The sequence below is a fragment of the Prinia subflava genome, chromosome 3 (assembly GCF_021018805.1).
Source record: "Prinia subflava isolate CZ2003 ecotype Zambia chromosome 3, Cam_Psub_1.2, whole genome shotgun sequence".
In the NCBI taxonomy this organism is placed as follows: Eukaryota; Metazoa; Chordata; class Aves; order Passeriformes; family Cisticolidae; genus Prinia; species Prinia subflava.
In genome coordinates this window covers 19,575,586-19,591,211 of record NC_086249.1, presented here as the reverse complement: position 1 = coordinate 19,591,211, position 15,626 = coordinate 19,575,586, and the positions used below count along the sequence as shown (strand labels likewise).

Genomic DNA, 15,626 nt, shown 5'->3' with positions numbered 1-15,626 from the left:
CTAGCTGGCCATGCAGAGCCCCTAGCAAGATTTTTCTCCAGACATTTTTTATGAAGTACTAGTTTTGATTTCTTCAGCTAGTTCTCCTCAAACTCTTTTAGGATTTTTGCTTTTAATCTGCCTGACAACACTATTCTTTTCATTTTATTGGTTTGGATACAATAGGCATCTTTTTGGAAATTGCCTTTTTACTGCTAATAAACTTGCTTACTTGGCAAGTTTGTTCATATGTGCTGGCCTCCTCTAATCCATTCTCCAGCCTTTCTCAATAGGTCATACACAGCGGTGTTATGCTTCCAGTGTGGTGCTCTTCAGAAGTTTCCATGCTGTTTGCTAGGATTTCTCTTTGCTGACCTTTCTAGACTCTTTTTAACAAGCTCCCTCATTCCTGCATGGCTTTTCTTGAAGCGGAGGACAATGGCACTGGCGCATTTGGCCTACAGTGCTCCTCCAGAGCTGGTGAAGCTGAGCCCTCTGTGGTCACTGTCACAGAGTGGAGCTTCCACTGGAAGGGCTAGAACCACAAAGCTGGGGACTGCCTTTGCTCCTGTGGGCTCAGATCAGATGCTCCATGGAATAATTGCTGACAGAGCCCAAAAATGTCATCTCTCTTTCATCTGCCGCTATGACATTTGTCAGTCTGCAGGAGGCTGTTGATGTCTCCCATTGCTACTGCTCTTCCTGCTTCTCTGATTCCTTACAGTCTCTTGAATTCAAGGCATTTTGCTATCCTAGGTCAGTAACATTATCTATCATAACAATATTGTTCCGTTTTAGGCCTGGAAATTCAACCAGTACAGACTTCATGTAACTTGAGATGGTGAACCTGTAGATTTGTTTTGGTGATGAGCCTTCAATGCATGGTTTATCTCTGTATTTTATATCCTGTGTTTAGTGTCCCTTTGATAGTCTTCTTTGCTCCAGGTTTCCAATATGTGTGGTTGATCAGTGTCTGCATCTTGTACCAAACATGCTGCTTCCCTATCTCCTTCTTGAGATTTCAAGTGTTATGCAGAAGTGAGTGCACAACTTCTTTGTTTCTTTTATTGGCACCTTGTATAAAATTCATTATGTTTGTTTCCCTTTGCCTGCTGGATTACTTGCATCTTCTGGATTGTCATTTTCTTGAGGATTCAGAAATTTCCCATTTCTTATTCCATAAGGATACTCATGTTGAGCCTGGCTTTTTACACACCTATCAGCTTGACCCAGCTACCTGGGTTTTCCAGCCTGTTGGGGAATATTTTAATTTCAAAATTACTGCCTGGGACCTTCATTTTGCTAAGAATGTCTGAGAATGTTTTCAATTTGCTGCAAGACCAAGCAATATCATGAAAGAGACTTAGATGTGTTGGATGTTTTCAAATCAGCTGGACTTGATGAAATTCCTGCTAGGATACTGGGAAGATTGTCTGAAGCAATGCCAGCACTAATAGCTGCTATCTTTGGGGAACTGTGAGGTACAGAGATAAATGTGTTGCCTCTTGCATTTTTTTCAATGATGAGGGGGCAGGGGAAGCAATAGTTAACCTCCAGAGTCAACTGCAAGGTGAGTGGCAACCAGGGTGGATTTATTAAAAACAAATCACACCAGACCAGTCTAATATGTTCCTCTGATGGGACTTGTGGCTAGGGAAAGATTATTTTAACTTTAGTGATGCTTGGAACATTGTCTCATATGAGCTTCTAAGAGGCAAGCTAAGGAAATATTCTCTGTGTACAGTTTTCAGCAGTTCAGAGCAATACTGACTGAAACATATAATTGGAGAGTAGTCCTTGATATTCAGAATTAACTTGATGATTGAGATCTCTATTGCTAACTTTTAAATTAATCAAATAATATGGAAAAAACCATAACACAGAATAGATTTGAAGGGTTTGAAATGACTTTAAATGATCTTGATGACCTGGAGAAATAATCTGGAAAACCTAGCATGCAAAACAAAACCTAGTTTTGTGTGGAAAACATCTTCTGCCTTTAGCTTTCAACCAGCTCCAGGTGATTTCAATTCCAGGCCTAAAATGGAAGAATATTGTTGTGATAGACAATGTTACTAACCCAGGATAGTAAAATGCCTTGAATTCAAGACACTGTAAGAAATCAGAGAAGCAGGAAAAACAGTAGCAATGGGAGACATCAACAGCCCTCCTGCAGATTGACAAATGAGCTGGGCAGCAGCATTGCAGGGAGGGATCTGGAGGTGGCAGTGTGTCCCAAGCTGAAAGCCTCATGCAAAACTGCTGCAAAACAGAGAAACCCCTCAGGGAACCTCTCCACAGATCAGTGGGCAAACAGGGTCACACTGCCTCAACTCAGCTGCTTCCCCACTCTCAGAGTCAGTGTCAGCCAGAAGAATGCCTCTGTAGTGGGCTGGTGGGGACTGAGGCAGCCTTTGATCCCCTGTTGTGGCCTCTTGAGAGCAAATTCTCTACTTTCAAGAGAAGGTGAAGCTCTGCTGGGAGTCTAGACATTAGCAATAGTAGACAAGCCAACTTCCAATACACCAGTGGAGGTTTGCTTTCCTGAGGGCATCAGCTCTGGTGTTCCAGAGCCCTAAGCTCAGCTCAAGCTCTAATTCAGTCTCAAGGGTAAAAGCAGCCTCTCATTTGTAATTTTGAGTGCACAGTCTCATTAACACTGAGATTCATGAAAATCTCCTTTATTTTCTGCCCTTCCACCACCACCAAATCTCAAGGCTGAGGTGGATCTTTCACTGTAGAGATTCTTCTTGACACTGTTGCTCAAAGGCCTCCTTTATACTTTTATCAGTTTTCTCTGTCTCTTTTTCACTGAGGTGACTTCCTGGATGTATTAGGGTGTCTCTGGCATGTATTTGGGATGGAGTCTTTCTACATCATCTGCCACCTCTCATCATTTTTAGCAAAAAAATGAGAGTTCTTTGCTGGGTGGTTGATCACTGAGATTTGAGACTTCTATTACCCTTAGCCTGACTCTTATCTGAGTTGAAGGAGAGATGAGACTACTTCTTTGTTTGGAAGAGATGAACAAAAGTGTTTGTCTCCTTTCTTCATCTCAGGATGGAATGGAACATCTGAAGAAATAAGCTAGGAACATACTGCTGAGTAATGAACACAAAAATACTGTCTATCATCACAGCTGAACAAACAGTAGTACTGGCAAATTTTGCCTCCTTTGTTCCATATGAGGACCAGGAGAGGACTCAGCTGGAAGATCATGTCCAGTTCCTGGTGCTTTAATTAAGGGAGGATGTTGAACAGCTGGAGAGTCACAGGACAGAACTTGGGATGACCAGAAGTCTAGAAAATATGGCTCATGATGAAAAGCCAAAGGAATTTGCATAACTGGGTTTAGAAATGAGACAATAGAGGGGGTGGCCCATCAATGAACTTTAAATATTGTAAAAATAGACATAAAGAGAAAGGGACTGAATCATTTTTGTGCCCATTATGGGTGGAAAATAACTGAAATTACAGGAAAGGAGATCTAGATGAAACATCTGTGAATTTTCCTTGTACCATCAATTGATGAAACTGGTTTTCTTTGGAGGAAGTGGCATCTCCATGGGTGGAGACAGGCACGGGTGTAGCTCATTCTGAATTCAGGAACAGGAGTGGACTGGATGGCTTTTCCACTCCAGCCTACTTTTCTATTCTTCTGTGAATGTTATCCAGTGGCTGACAAAGACTTAGTCCTCACTGATTCCCAAATGGTGCTGCTCATATCAGGATCACTCCCACTGCAAGTAGAAGCTATCAGGACTTTTTCCAGCTGAAAAATGGAAGGGGGACATCAAGAGCAGAGTGCTCTTTGACTCACATAGGGGCAGGTCCCAGGTACAGCTACAGAAGCCTAGCTGCCCCAGCAGGCCAGGTAAGGCTATGGACAAAATAATCCACAGCTAAACCTACATAAGGGTATATCATGATTAATGTCATATGCAGCTGCCTCTGACTCCCTGGCTTCAAGAGGGACAGCTGTCCATGGAAATCAAGGAGAAAACCCCAAGCTGAGCCATGTCTGAGCTCCTCTGCTGCTCCACCCTGTGTGAGCTCAATGTCTTTGGAGACAGCTTTGGCAGCAGCTGTGAGAACCAAAGGGTGTTCTTTGAAACAGCTTCTGTAGAACTTCCTCTCCAACTCTGTTCTTGCTCACTGCACAGTTCACCCCTGTTTTTCATAAATGCTGTAAGTTGTACTTATTTGTTGAGTCCTTTGCCTGACAGTAGTCTTCACTATGTACCTGAGGGGTGCTGTATGTTTCATACTGAGAATATACAGTCGTTGGTCTCCCTCCTTCAGCATTTCCCAGCAATAGTTCAATGACTCTGCATCTGCTCTCTGAAATTCAGAGTTTTTATGTTTTGTTGTGGTCTGCTCAGCTGTGACTCCTCTTGCACACACCTGCCCTGCTACCTGCGGGTCGCCACTCCTTACATGACCCAGCTGGGTCTCCTACATCAAACACTGATGTGATCTTTCCTCCCAGCCTATTGCACTTATCCAAGCATTGCCAGAGTTTACAGCTCTAGATCTTTTATGGAAAGGGGTAACCAGGGGAAAAGACTGCATGCTCTCTCTTCAATGCCACAAAGCACTCCAGATCCTCCTCATCTGAAAAAATACAATGGAATAGACTTCTACAGTAGGACACAGAAGCATGCTCCTGAATTCTTCTGGGTTTTTTGGGGGGGTGGGGGGGGAGAGGGGGGGCAGGGGAGAAGGAGGAATGAAAAAAGAATTTGTAAGGATGAGATGAAAGAAAGGATACCACAAAAAATGCAGATGAATGCTGAGCATAAATCAAAGTATCTTCTGGTTTTTGGAGGCAAAAGTGTTCACAGAAAGAATAGCCAAATACTTGGGAGTCTCCTAGAACCCAGAACCCTCCCAGAAAAGTGTGTCACAGGCTGTCCCCTTCTGCCTCTTTCCCAAATTCATGACCTTCTCTTGATCCTTCCCCCTTAAACCCTGCCATCCCAGGATATCCCTGCCTGTTTTGCTCCCACTTGCTCTGTCTCTGACCTTGCTGCCTCTGCATATCTGTCCCTGTGTGTCCCTGGATGCTGCCCTGTAGGTCCTTTTTTGAGCCATTATTTTTCTCTTCCTCCTCCCCTTCAGTGCTGTGTAAGGCTGCATCCAAGTCTGGGTGGCACATCCTGAGGGAGAGTGGGGCACAGCCAGCTCTCTGCCCTCTGCTCATATTTGGGGCTGAGCTCCTATGGCAGAAGCATGCTCTGCACCAGGCAAGTCTTCAGCAAAGATAACATCTGGATTTCAGACAAGCTCTGCAGACCATGTGCAAGTGGAAAGCAGTGATTTACAGCTAGGTCAGATCTGACAGGATTTTCATATGGCCACCAAGTACAGGCTGATGTCTCCAGGGATCAACCCCCGCTAATTTCAAGCCCCTGCATGAAGCTCTGAACTGCAGTGAAACCACTGTAAGACATTCTCAGCCTGGGCCAACCATATTTTTCACTAACCTCATTCTTGGAAGTTGCTGACCAGCTTTCAGTGAAATGTTCCCAAAATAAAATTCAGCCGAACACAGAGAACAAGGATGGAAAATTTCAGCCTAGAATGATTAAAATATAAAAAAATTAAAAGCAACTGAAAACCAGATCTTATAATCAAAACTGTTAGGCAACGTTAAATATAAGATTTGTTGCCCTCTCCACCTGTAACAGGGGGATCACTATTTAAGTATTCAGTTTGGGAAAAACTTTCTTGCATGACTGACATGCAAGGAGAAAGCATTTGCCTTCCAAACATGAGGCATATGCCCAAGAAAGACATCTGATAAGGAGAAACAGTGGTGACCGTGTGCAAGCTGTTATGTGATCTGAATTATTTCTGCTGCTTGAAGTTCACCAAAGTGATTCTTCACCAAAGTGTTTTAGGGTCCCACACTGAACTGAGCACTAATGGATGCATCAGGGAGAGAGATGTCAGCTTGACCCACGGTGATTTGCCATCTGTGAAAAGCAAACAAATAAAAGCAAGGGGAGGAAGGAGCATTGTGACTGTAATAGGAACTGGAGCGCAGATTTACAGAGGATCTTTGTGTTTGGACTCACAAGCCTTTGACCACGTTAGCACTGAAAACTAAGCAGCTGCAAAAACCCAGCTACACAGATCTGTGCAAAAATCAGGCTTTGGCTGTTGACTGCTTGACGTTCTACCTGCAAGGGCGGACCAGATGTGTAATTATTTCCTATGCTGGTTTTTTTTTTTGTTTGCCAAAGACGACAGCTAGGTTTTACCAGTGAAGTTTTTAGAGAGTCTTTCAAGGTTTTTACTGTATCCCAAGGAAAAGGCTCCAGGATTTTAAAACTTGTCCACTTTTTTCAAGCAATATACAGGGGTTATAATGAAAGATATTATCTCTGTGGCAAATTTTGATTTCCTCAGATTACAGCTTCACAGCTAAATCAGATGTATTACTGGTATCAGAGAAAATACCAGTTTTGGAACAAGAAGTCACTGCTACTTTGAATTGAGTCCATTTCTGAAAGAAGAAAATACATCTAGATGCAAAGTACAGCCTCTTAAAAGCCACAGCATAAACACAGAGATTTTTCCCTTCTCCCAATCCAAAATACAGTAGTCACAGACTATTTTTAATTCATGTACAATTATGATAATCATGAAAGCATAAACTTTATGGTTTGCTGAACTGGCTGCAATGTGCATCTCTAAAGTAGGGAAGTACTGAGATCAGCATAATGAGAAATATGACAGAGAACCCTGCAGACAACTTGTAAGCCAAAACAAAGATCAGGCCAGACCAGATGTAGCTACATTTATTGCTGTGCTGTGCACCAGAAAATGCTAAAAATAAGGCACAGGCAGTGAAGATTTCCAAATATATTAGCAGTACTCTGGTGATGTGACCGTAGTGGTTTTAAGGCTGCAGTGCCTTGAAGGCCAGCATGGGCTCTTTTATTGCTTTACCAACATAGATTGATATATATGACCCAAACCTGACATCTAGTGGAGGAAGAAGGAGGGCAGGGTTTTCCGTGCCTTCCCCGGGATGCACTGGGCTATGAGCACACAGAGAGAACACTTTGCTCTTCTCTTTAGAGGTGACCTGAAAGCCATCTGCCACACGGCTCATCCTTCTGGTCATCCCGAGCAAACCAAGGAGCTCGTGGGGACTCCAGCTAATTGTGCACACCTTGTCTAGATCGTGACACCTGCATCCACAGCTATCCATGCCAGAATTGTTCCACAGTGTTGTCAGCAGATGATGAGCTCTGAAGGCTGAATTTAAAGAGGTTTCAAAAGACAGTAGTAGAGATGACCACTTCTGGCTGAATTTGGGCAGGGTTGTGTAAACGCCTCTTACAGAAAGGATAGATGATCACTACAGCTGCACAGATGGTGTCAGTGACCTACAATTTCTGCTGTCACAAATATCAGGTCTGCACTCCTGGACCAGAGCCAGTTCAATGCCAGGTCATGAGGCTGCAGCTCTGTTTAACTTCCAGCTTTTTCCCAGCACAGTAGTTCATTCACTGCCCCACCTGGACTGCTTGAGTTAGGAGGCCAACAATATTTTGGGAAAGTTTGAACAAGTTTCTGCCTCGTCCTCTGCCCCTCCCACTATTATATCTCATTTCTCAGTTAGCAAAAATCAAATCTTCAGGCTCTCATACCTGCATGGGAATGCTGAAGGCATGAACCCTAAAGGCTAAAAGAAGCCAAAGGCCGAATAAAACTGTCCAGTGTTTATTTTTCATATCTTTTAAATTTAAATTGATACCATAAATTTGTGGGTACCTCAGTCCTGATGAGAGCACTTACAGGCCATTAAAAATGGCAGAAGACAAAGATTAGTTTAGTTGTTTATATGCTGCAGGAAGCAAAAACCGTCTCCCACGTGCTAGTAAAGAGTCCAGGCTTTGTAGCTGGGAGTTGTAACTACCCACAGTGTCTGTGAATCATCATTATGGGAGGATGAAGCAGCAAGCTACCAACAGTTTAGAGTTTATTAAAACCCCTGAAAAACTGTAGTTTGCCTAAGTGAATTCACAGCCATCAGCCACTGCCAAAGAGCTCAGCTACAGGGCTCCTGTCCCAAGCAAACGCAACGCTGATGCATGTTTTTAGAAGAGATTTTTAATCTCCTGATGGCAAAACAAAGTTAGCGTTCTACAAACAGTACAAAGTTTACCACAGGATTGAGCTTTACTCTCTGGTGGTTGCTTATTGACTGCAGAAGAAACAGAAGCTACTCAGTGAAAAGACTTCCTCAAAATCCTGTTTGCAGGCAAGCTTGAAGGAGAGGCTCTCACCCCCTGCAGCTTTCCCTGAAATCCCAAAGTAAGTCTGAACTGAGGTCTGACTTGGAAGACAGGACTGGGTCTGTGTTGTTTAAAAATCCTGTTTATTCTGCCATGACAGGACTTGGTTTATCTTATTGTGCTTGATGATTTTGGCCTTTCAAAAATTAAAAAAGTAGAAGTTGTGAGAGATGGTTTCATCTCAGTGTATATATGAAGACTTGTGCTATCAGCACACTTCTTGAAGTCAGAGAAAGCAGGCTTGGGATGCTTGCACACCCTGCTACCTAATGCCTGTCAGAGCACACACAGAACAATACTGAAGAAATCAGTTGCATTCTTCTTCCTCTTCCAAGGAGTTCCTCTTCTCAGGCTGTTTACTAGCAGAGAATTGTGAGTGCTAATTTTCAAATGCAAACACAGGTACTTCAGTCAGTGAGAAGCAGGGTGCCTGCAGTTTGACTGGTTGCTCCTGTGTACATAACCTGCGTGTTTATCTGTGCCAAAAGTGACCAACAATGGACACGTGGGGCTGATTTTGGTGAAGCTTGCAATCCTTGCTAATCTGCAGAGGGAGGTTAATCCTGAAAATTGGGATATTTACTTCTTCCTGTACATTTTTAGAGAAGTCAGACTGAGCCACAGCTGTTTTAAAATGTCATGTTTCCACATACCTCGCTAAATACCTATTTTAATCAGGACTGCAGAAGTAATTGCAACAAACAATTTAGTAAATTGACTTTGTCTGTGTTTTGTACATGTTTCTGTACACACAGGCATGGTTTGACAAAACATTAATTTGCATAGCATTCAGTTCTTGCTACTTCAAAAGTATGTAAGTGCAGGCATTTTCTGGGAAGCATTTATGTTGGTTTGATTAGACATCTGGGTCACACAACTTCACTTCCATTCCCTGAAAGGCTCAGATTAGTTCTGAGAAACATGTTTCATATTGTGGAATTTGTTTTTCCCCAGTGTTTTCTCATGGTTTGTCCAAATTCTGTATGTTCCTTTTATAATATGTATCAGTGCTCCAGCATGTAATGCGAACAACCAGAAGATATTTGTTACAGAAGAGAAAGGAAGATCTGTAGAAAATGCTTTGTTTTCTCCACAGCACCAGCCTTGACAGTGACTTGCTCTCAGGGTCTGGACATATTTTCACAGCATGTTCATGCTGAAGCAGGTTAGATGTCAACTCTGTATTTACTTGTTTCCAGATTTCATGATCTTGAGTTCCATCACTGTGCTCCATAACTAATTGTTCAGTCATGGAGCTGTCCTTAGGAATAATTTAACAAATTATGTTCTCGGACAACCTTTGAGCAGAATAAATAAAACAACACAGCTTGTTTTAAGATGGAACCTATGACAGAATTACACAATTGAAATAGAAGAGGACCTAAAATGTCCTCTTCAGGCTCCTGTTTAGAACAGAATGAAGAGAGGCACAGAGATGCAAGCTTCCTCCCACTCTCATGGCTGCATCTGCAAGTTTTCCTCATACTGGGCTAGGAGATTCATTGACTGATGTGCAGGACAGATTGAGACAACTCTCAGCAGCTCTTCTATAAAACAGATGGCCCCAAGATTTACATTCAGTGACATTAGACCCCCTGGAAGAGAGAATGACCATTCAGGGATCTAATTTCTGCTCCATGTTATCCTTTTCACCAAGGTTCCCTACACCTCTCTCAGCAATGGCTATGGTGTGTCTTTCTGACTTTGAAGCTTATGCTAAGAAGTATTTACCCAAGATTGCCTGGGATTATTTTGCAGCTGGAGCAGATGACTGTACCACACGAGATGAAAACATCCTGGCATATAAAAGGTAACACAGGAAGGAAATGAAGGGGGTTGTACTGGGACCTTTTAAACTGTTTTTGTGCAAGTGTTTGGACTTGACAAGCAAAGACACCTAAAACCTTGTCCTTTCCCAGGGGACCCCAAGCTAAATGCAAAACCTGAGCAACATGTACTGTGTGCTCTGATGCCAGACTGAGTATGACACGGGTTTATGAGGCTCTGGGGATGCTGAGGGTACAGGCAGGTGCTAGGGTAGGGTGGGCATTACAGGAAAGGGCATGAGTAGCTCTGACAGAATGAGATGCAACAGGCAGGTCTCGGTGAACAGCAGGAAGCCTATGTGCAAGTAGGGTGGGATTTGGGGAGCATGCTGTGGAGCCTGAGGGCAGGCACACTATACAGTGAGGACAGACACACGGATGGTGGAGTGGAAGGACCAGCCTGGCTGCAAGTATGAGGAAGGAGGGAGGACATGATATGGTGAGCTGAGGTGGGAGATGCAGAAATTATGTACTGTGGCCAGTAAAGCAGGATTAATGAAAAGTGGAAGTGATTGAACTGCTGGGTGAATTGGCCTCTAAAGGCAAAGAGAAAGGACAAAGAGCCTTTATTACATTTTCTTTTATTATAATTTTATTATTTGCTGTTTTCTTCATTAGTTCAGATTTCTGCTTTGCAATTGGTGAACGAAGACCTGGTTTCCATGAAACTTCAGAGAACTCACTGAACATCTACTGTCCTGAAGGGGTTTTTTTGCCTTACAGAATTCGTTTCCGGCCACGGATGCTGCGGGACGTGTCTGTGATGGACATTAGGACTAAAATCCTGGGTTCTGAAATCAGCTTTCCAGTAGGAATTGCCCCTACAGGCTTCCACCAGCTAGCCTGGCCTGATGGAGAGAAAAGCACAGCCAGAGGTATTCTTCTGCTCTGGTGCCATGCAGCAAAAAGGGGATTGTAAAAAGCCTCAAGAAGCTGTCAGGAAGACTTGAAGTGTGACTGAGAAAAATTTTCATGCTTGAGGGGGCAAACTCCATTCCCAGTTTTCCCAATTCCATTTCCCACCGTGCTTAGGAAGCTGTATAGGTGTTGCTTTCCTTCTCCAGCTACCGCCATACAAAATCAGCCCCATGGAGTCTGCTGCAAACTGAGGACAAGGGCAGCGGACTCATTTCTGACTCACACCAAAAAACACATAAGGTTTTCAGTTCTGGGGGCTCTAGATGGGTTGCAAAAGTGGTGGATGGGACTCAGACTGTGAATTCCTTGTTATTGGTTAAGAAATGTCCCCGTTGGAGAAAAAGATACCCCCTTTTCACAAGTCCTGTGGTGAGTTTGAAGACCAGACCCCTAGAAATGTTTTTTCTTCTGCGTACACTGAATAGATTTAACAGTACATTCCTGAGAGGACTCTAAAATGTATCTGCAAAATGAAAGCACAGCCTGGTTAATGACCTCTCCCTTTTCTGCTTTCTTAACCATGGACTAACTAGAGTGCATGGTAAATGCAGTCATTGTTAATCTCGTGCTTTGTAGGATAAGCATGAAATCAGGAGTTGGGGTGCAAAGAGTGCATGGGTTTGTATCTGATGTCTGTCAAGACCCTTCAAATTCCTTTGTTTCTGATTCCTTTCCAATGCCTCCCAAGCGGCCAGAGCGATGAACACCTGCTACATTGCCAGCACCTACTCCACCTGCACGCTGGAGGAGATCTCTGCGGCCGCGCCCGGCGGCCTCCGCTGGTTCCAGCTCTACATCCACCGCAACAGGGCAGCTTCCCAGCAGCTGGTCCAGCGGGCGGAGGCTCTGGGCTTTCAGGGCCTCGTCCTCACCGCGGACCTGCCCTACACAGGCAAGAGACGCGACGATGTCCGCAATGGTTTCCGCCTGCCTCCCCACATGAAACTCAAGAACTTGGAAGGAGCCTTTGAGGTTTGTAAAATGAGCCTGTCCTTTCATTCGCTGCGCTGGCGTGTACCACATGAGACAAAACCACTGGGTAACTGCTGCCTTGGCGTTTGCTGTACCGACGCGTATCTTCTCCCCTGCTGCATCCTGGCTTGACCTCCTGCCAGACTGGGTGCTGTCTTCAAAATCCCCATCCAGCTGCTTTAGAGACACTGATCTCCACACCCATTGCAATTAATCTCCTCCAGAGACATGTGACATTTCTGGAGCTGACGAACATGTCTGTTGGCAAGTTTGATTAATCTGTTCTAGGGCAAGGAAAGGCACCATGGGACCTGTGCATTGTTGCAGCTTGGATGAGTTTTCCCTTTGCTGTTTCATTTTGGCTGTAGGGAGATGACAGATCTGAGTACGGGCTGCCACCCAACAGCTTGGATCCCTCGGTCACCTGGAATGACCTGGAATGGCTGCGGAGCCTGACACGCCTGCCCATCATCATCAAAGGCATCTTGACAAGAGAAGATGCAGAGCTGGCAGTGAGACATGGAGTTCAGGGAATTATTGTGTCCAATCATGGTGGAAGGCAACTAGATGAAGGACCTGCCACGGTAAGTGAGAAAATGGATGTCCCACATTTTCCCTGTTTACGGTCTGCACATTTACATTAACCTGGGTATCTCTATGCCCAGGTTTGTGTGTACACTTCTGGTGGACTTGAGTTTGTCCAGTGGCCATGGATGTGTGCAGATATAGTTTAGCTTTAAACTGGTGAGATCCATGCCTTGGCACGGGGGCTACCCACTGAAGTATTTCCTCAATTTCTTGGGATAAGTTGTTCTGTGGTACTCACAGAATCCACATAAGTGCAGATAAACCAATGGCCTCAGCCAGGAAGAGTTCCTGCCTGTGTCTCCTTTGGCTGGTGCAGTGCACTCAAACTCTTTGCGCACTGCAGCAAAAAGAAAATTAAGTTCTGGAACCAAAATTGTACAAATGAGAGCGTAATGTATTCTCATTGTTCACATCTGTCAAAACATGCAAAACAATGCAGCTAGATTTAGTGAGAGGCCTGCTTGCGTATTTACAGGCTCAAGTCTGAGCGGGAATTTATTGACTTGCATGAGCCAGAAAAAGGATAACTTATCTGGAGAAGTATTCCCCTGGTTTTTAATTTGTACAAAGAAATCGTGCATTGTTTGGACATGCATGTATTTCACTGGCTTAATTTGGCTTTTGTCAGTTTTTCCAACTGCTCTTATTTTACAGTTCTGCATTGCACAGTATCTTATGAACTTTCTTTTCTTGGTTTTCTTTTGTTAAATAAAAATAGGTACCAGGGAATTCTCTTCCATTCTACGTCAAGGCTGACAATAATGAATTAAAAAAATTAATAAAGTCAGTGCAAAAGGCATAATAATAGAAATGGCATCCACATTAAACTGTTCTTCTACCCTAAAAGTTGTTTTACAGACACAGACAAGGCAGTAGATTCCTAGTTGGGCTCTGCTCTTCTTCTGGTGCCAAGTCTGGCTCTTCCTGAGCTAGTCCTAGAAAATTTCAGCCTGAAAGTTTTCAGTTCAAAATTCAGGAAAAAAAAAAATTAAAAGAAGGTTAAAAGGTATAAGACATTGCAGAAAAGAGCCTTTTGATTTTACTCTGAAGGAGAGTTAATTATGTCCAGTGCAATGTCCTGCCCGTGGTTGTACTGCCTTTGGGGCCAGAGCCAGCATCTGTGTGTGGTGTTGCCCTGCAATAACATCCAAGGCTCTACTGCATGCTGAAATCTACAGAAAAGACCTTAGGGAATCAGGAGACTTAACCTGGAGGAAATGACTGACTGTACTACACAGCAGATTGAACCCTTCACAGATGCTTTAGAGGGAGGCACTCAACAAGTGGTCACCGGGATTAAGTTGAAATGTGAGGTTAGGTCGTTTGAGCAGTTGAAGTTTGACATCAGCCTTTTTTGCAAACAGCTGTATTATTCATCATTGTCTCAAATGAAAGTAAAATAGTGATGTCAGTTATTCCCATTGAAATTTATATTTAAAATCTTTCATAAATCTAGTGAAAATGTTGCTTTTTCACTGATCAAAAGTGATAACAAAGAATATCAGTATAAGCAAAGCACTGGAAAATGTCATTAAGTATCTGGAGAACAGAACAGGGAGCTGCACTTTATTCTGCAGCTCCTGGTGCTGAGCTATTTGTGATGCACTGTCACATGTCATTTTGAGAAGGTATCCTACTAAAGCACTGCATCCCCGCCTGTCTCTTTGGAATATATCCTTCTTCTCTTTGGATCAAAAGCTGCCCTCAAGGTGAGACTGGTTTCTTCATTGCAGATTGATGCTCTGGTTGAGGTTGTGGAGGCAGTACGAGGCAGAGTCGAAGTTTATGTAGATGGTGGAATACGAAAAGGAAGCGACGTGTTAAAGGCACTGGCACTGGGGGCAAAATGCGTCTTTATTGGAAGACCAGCTTTGTGGGGCCTGGCTTACAAGGTGGGTAAGGAGATCTGAGTTCATCTGCCTGATTCTCACACTCTCCAGCAGTCCTGCAACTGAAGTCACAGAGTTTTCACTGGTGAAGGATGTATTTTTAAATTTTATTTTGCTGAATTTGAGGTGGAATCACCCCAAATTGAATGAAACCCTGACATTTCGTCTGATTTAAAAATATCACTGAATTTCACAGTTTTCTGGGATTTTGAACAAAGGGATTTTGAAGTTGATGGCATTGTTTTGTGGGACCTGATTTCTTGTTGTTGCAGTTTGGTGCTAAAATACTTCAGGACTCAGGACCATCAGTGCTTTTGAAAACTGGAGCTTGGCTTGTTTGCCAGAAAGATGAGTCTGACAATTTTATTTGCTTTCAGCAAATACTTGGGAACTATACATGGTTTTTGTAGAACAATTTCACAGCAGTGCTATGAATTCTTTGGAAATACACATAGAACTCCATCCCATGGATGGCTGAAACATTTTGGACAAGGCTGAGCAAAACTGTGTCCTGGATGTGCCTGGGCTTTCCACTGCTATTTCAGTTCCAGCTTTGCTGCTTCTCAACTCCAGCTGTATTTCTATGATGCAGAGTGCCTCTGATGCAGGAGGTTAACATAATATATTTAAAATTAAAATATTACTATACCAGTTGGGAGGTTTTTTGCTAATTTTTTGCTTTTTACATTCTGGATAGAATTTTTCAAAACTTTTCTCTAGAATAAAAGATACTTTTTTTAATGGTCTAGACACATTTCCTTTTCTTACTACTCCAGTAGTAAGGCTTTGAGAAAGAAGTCACTTGAATCTTCTGAAAAAACTTGTAAGAGTTCTCAGTACTGTTTCTTTTGCCAATAAACATTTAAAAAGGGCCTAAGATGAAAAACATGTTCCTGTGAGTTGCCTGCACTTTTTCCACAACGGAAACAGAAAGGAGATGGGATTTTGGGGGGTTCAGTTGTGCTTTGGTGTTATATTCCATAGAGTATACCTAAAGATGTATCTCGGTGGCATTACCAAAGCATACAATAGAGGAAGGGCATAAACAAGTCCTAACATTATCTGCACCCAAAGCATTCACTATTTCAAGACATGAAAAGAAAATTTAAGAGAAAAAAAATTTAAATCCTTCAGTATTTTAT

The 15,626-nt window shown here is 43.2% G+C and overlaps 1 protein-coding gene across 3 annotated transcripts in view; it reads left to right on the top strand.

Moving 5' to 3' along the window:
- HAO2 (hydroxyacid oxidase 2) overlaps positions 1-15,626 on the top strand; it is a 30,338-nt gene that overhangs the window by 12,153 nt on the left and 2,559 nt on the right. The window contains exons 1-6 of one of the 3 annotated variants that reach the window (XM_063393481.1): positions 4,503-4,624; positions 9,949-10,101; positions 10,841-10,992; positions 11,724-12,007; positions 12,376-12,591; positions 14,329-14,487. In XM_063393481.1, coding sequence (XP_063249551.1) covers positions 9,971-10,101; positions 10,841-10,992; positions 11,724-12,007; positions 12,376-12,591; positions 14,329-14,487 — 942 coding nt within the window. In that variant the 5' untranslated portion in view covers positions 4,503-4,624; positions 9,949-9,970. Of the gene's footprint in view, positions 1-4,502; positions 4,625-7,901; positions 8,311-9,948; positions 10,102-10,840; positions 10,993-11,723; positions 12,008-12,375; positions 12,592-14,328; positions 14,488-15,626 lie in introns of those variants that run through there. The other 2 variants (XM_063393482.1, XM_063393483.1) reach the window with 2 other exon arrangements.